Raw genomic sequence first — 2,212 nt, 5'->3', positions numbered from 1 at the left:
GCCTCACGCGGGTTGTTCTTTCAGTTACAACCAGAAATGCTAACCCCTTTGCGTTTTTAGGCATTTCAGTAACAGGAATCTTGATGAAATGCCTTCTTTTCTTCTCTGTTTGGAAGTAGGTTGCAAGTGGCAAGAGTGATTTAAAGGGAGAAAAGTTCTTTACTCTTTTCTGTAAGTGCGGCTACCTTGCTTCTTTGTTAACTTCAGGCCATTTTTTTCTCAGAATACTTTTGTCCATTCCTCTGACCAATCTGCCCTGTACTTGTACATCCTTGAGTTTTCTTTCAGTTTGGTTTTTTTTTTTTTAATCTCAGTGAAACCTTGACCCAATAACTCATATGGATACGTTTATTTCTGTTAGGTGTATAGTCAGACCCACCATATGGTATAACATTTGACTGCCTGGGTTTAACAGTCTTATTACTCTGCCTGGATTACTTCTCTTAGCACAGAGACCATGTCTTGTATATTTTATTTCTGCAATAGGGTGCTTTTTTGATGGTTGGTGATGGTTTATACCTGATTTCATTTAAATAACTTTTTCTTTCTTTTTTTTTGGGAAGAGTCACTCTGTTGCCCAGGCTGGAGTGCAGTGGTGTGGTCTCGGCTCACTGCAACCCCACCTCCCATGTTCGAGCGATTCTCTTTTCTCAGTCTCCTGAGTAGCTGGGACAACAGGCATGCACCACCCATGCATGCATTACAGGCACGCCTGGCTAATTTTTGTGTTTTTAGTAGAGTTGGGGTTTCACCATGTAGGCCAGGCTGGTTTCAAACTCCTCACCTCAAGTGAGACGCCCTCTTCAGCCTCCCAAAGTGTTGTGATTACAGGTGTGAGTCACTGCACCTGGCCTAAATAACTTTTCTTCATAATTTATTTATTTTTTTTTTTGAGACAGAGTCTTGCTCTGCCACCCAGGCTGGAGTATGGTGTGCATGATCATAGCTTACAGTAATCTTGAATTCCTGGGCTCAAGTGATCCTCCCGCCTCAACCTGCTGAGTAGCTGGGACTACAGGTGCACACCAATGTGCCCAGCTAATTTTTATTTTTATTTTTTTTTAGAGATGGGGTCTCAGTATGTTGCCCAGGCTTGTCCCAAACTCCTCAAGTGGTCTCTTGTGATCCTTTTGCTTTGGCCTTCCACAGTGCTAGGATTACAGGTGTTAGCCACCATGCCCAGCCAATTTCTTCACAATTTATTCGATCCTTAGTAGTAAAGGAACTTTTTAGGATCAGATTGTGAGAGTGAACTCTTCCTTAGGAAATTATTTTTGATCGACAAGCAACAAAACTGGATATAGTACATGTGTGTGCTTTCTCTTTCTTCCTTTGTCTCTCTTCTTCCTTTTCTCCCTCTCTTTCTTTTTTTTTCTTTCTTTCTTTTTTAATGTCTTATACTTTTTACCCAGAACCAACGAAGACAACAAAAAATTCAAGGAAAAGTTCTTCATTTAAATGATATTTGTACTATTGACCATCCTGAAGATAATGAATATGAAGCTGAAATGTCACTTCAAGGAGAAGTAAATATTAAATCCAACCATATTTCACAAGAGGGTGTTATGCATAAAGAATATTGTGTCAACCAGAAAGATTTGAATGGCCAAGAAAAAATGATAGAAGGTGTAACTGACAATCAAAAATCCACAGAGGAAGTCGATATGAAAAGTATCAACATGGATAATGATCTGGAGGTTTTAACATCTTCTCCCACTGAATGTACTAAGAATTTAAATGGTGCCTACCTAACGGAAGCGAGCAATGGAGAAGTGGACATTTCCAATGGTTTCAAAAACCTAAATTTGAATGCTGCTCTTCATCCTGATGAAATAAATATAGAGATTCTGAATGACAGTCATACTCCTGGAACAAAGGTGTATGAGGTTGTAAATGAAGATCCAGAAACTGCTTTCTGTACTCTTGCAAACAGGGAAGTTTTCAATACTGATGAGTGTTCAATCCAACATTGTTTATATCAGTTCACCCGTAACGAGAAACTTCGAGATGCGAATAAACTGCTTTGTGAAGTATGCACACGGAGACAGTGTAATGGACCAAAGGCAAATATGAAAGGTACGTTAATGCTCTCACTGTAAGTAAAATTAATATTCAGGGACAGATTTTGCCCTGCATAGGTAGAGTGCTCCTATTCTAATTGTATCGGGATTTGGATGGCATGAATAAGTGTCCTCTTCTGTGTAAATATTTT

At 39.3% G+C, this 2,212-nt stretch overlaps 1 protein-coding gene across 2 annotated transcripts in view; it reads left to right on the top strand.

Annotated features, from left to right (window-relative positions):
* The window catches only part of USP16 (ubiquitin specific peptidase 16), a 24,520-nt gene that overhangs the window by 13,278 nt on the left and 9,030 nt on the right, over window positions 1-2,212 (top strand). For both annotated transcript variants that reach the window (XM_011999804.1, XM_011999803.1), the window contains exon 10: window positions 1,413-2,076. In XM_011999804.1, coding sequence (XP_011855194.1) covers window positions 1,413-2,076 — 664 coding nt within the window. The remainder of the gene's footprint in view (window positions 1-1,412; window positions 2,077-2,212) is intronic.

This window comes from Mandrillus leucophaeus, unplaced genomic scaffold, assembly GCF_000951045.1.
Source record: "Mandrillus leucophaeus isolate KB7577 unplaced genomic scaffold, Mleu.le_1.0 Scaffold600, whole genome shotgun sequence".
NCBI lineage: Eukaryota > Metazoa > Chordata > Mammalia > Primates > Cercopithecidae > Mandrillus > Mandrillus leucophaeus.
The sequence above is the reverse complement of the archived record's forward strand: the minus strand, read 5'-3'. Positions and strand labels throughout refer to the sequence as shown.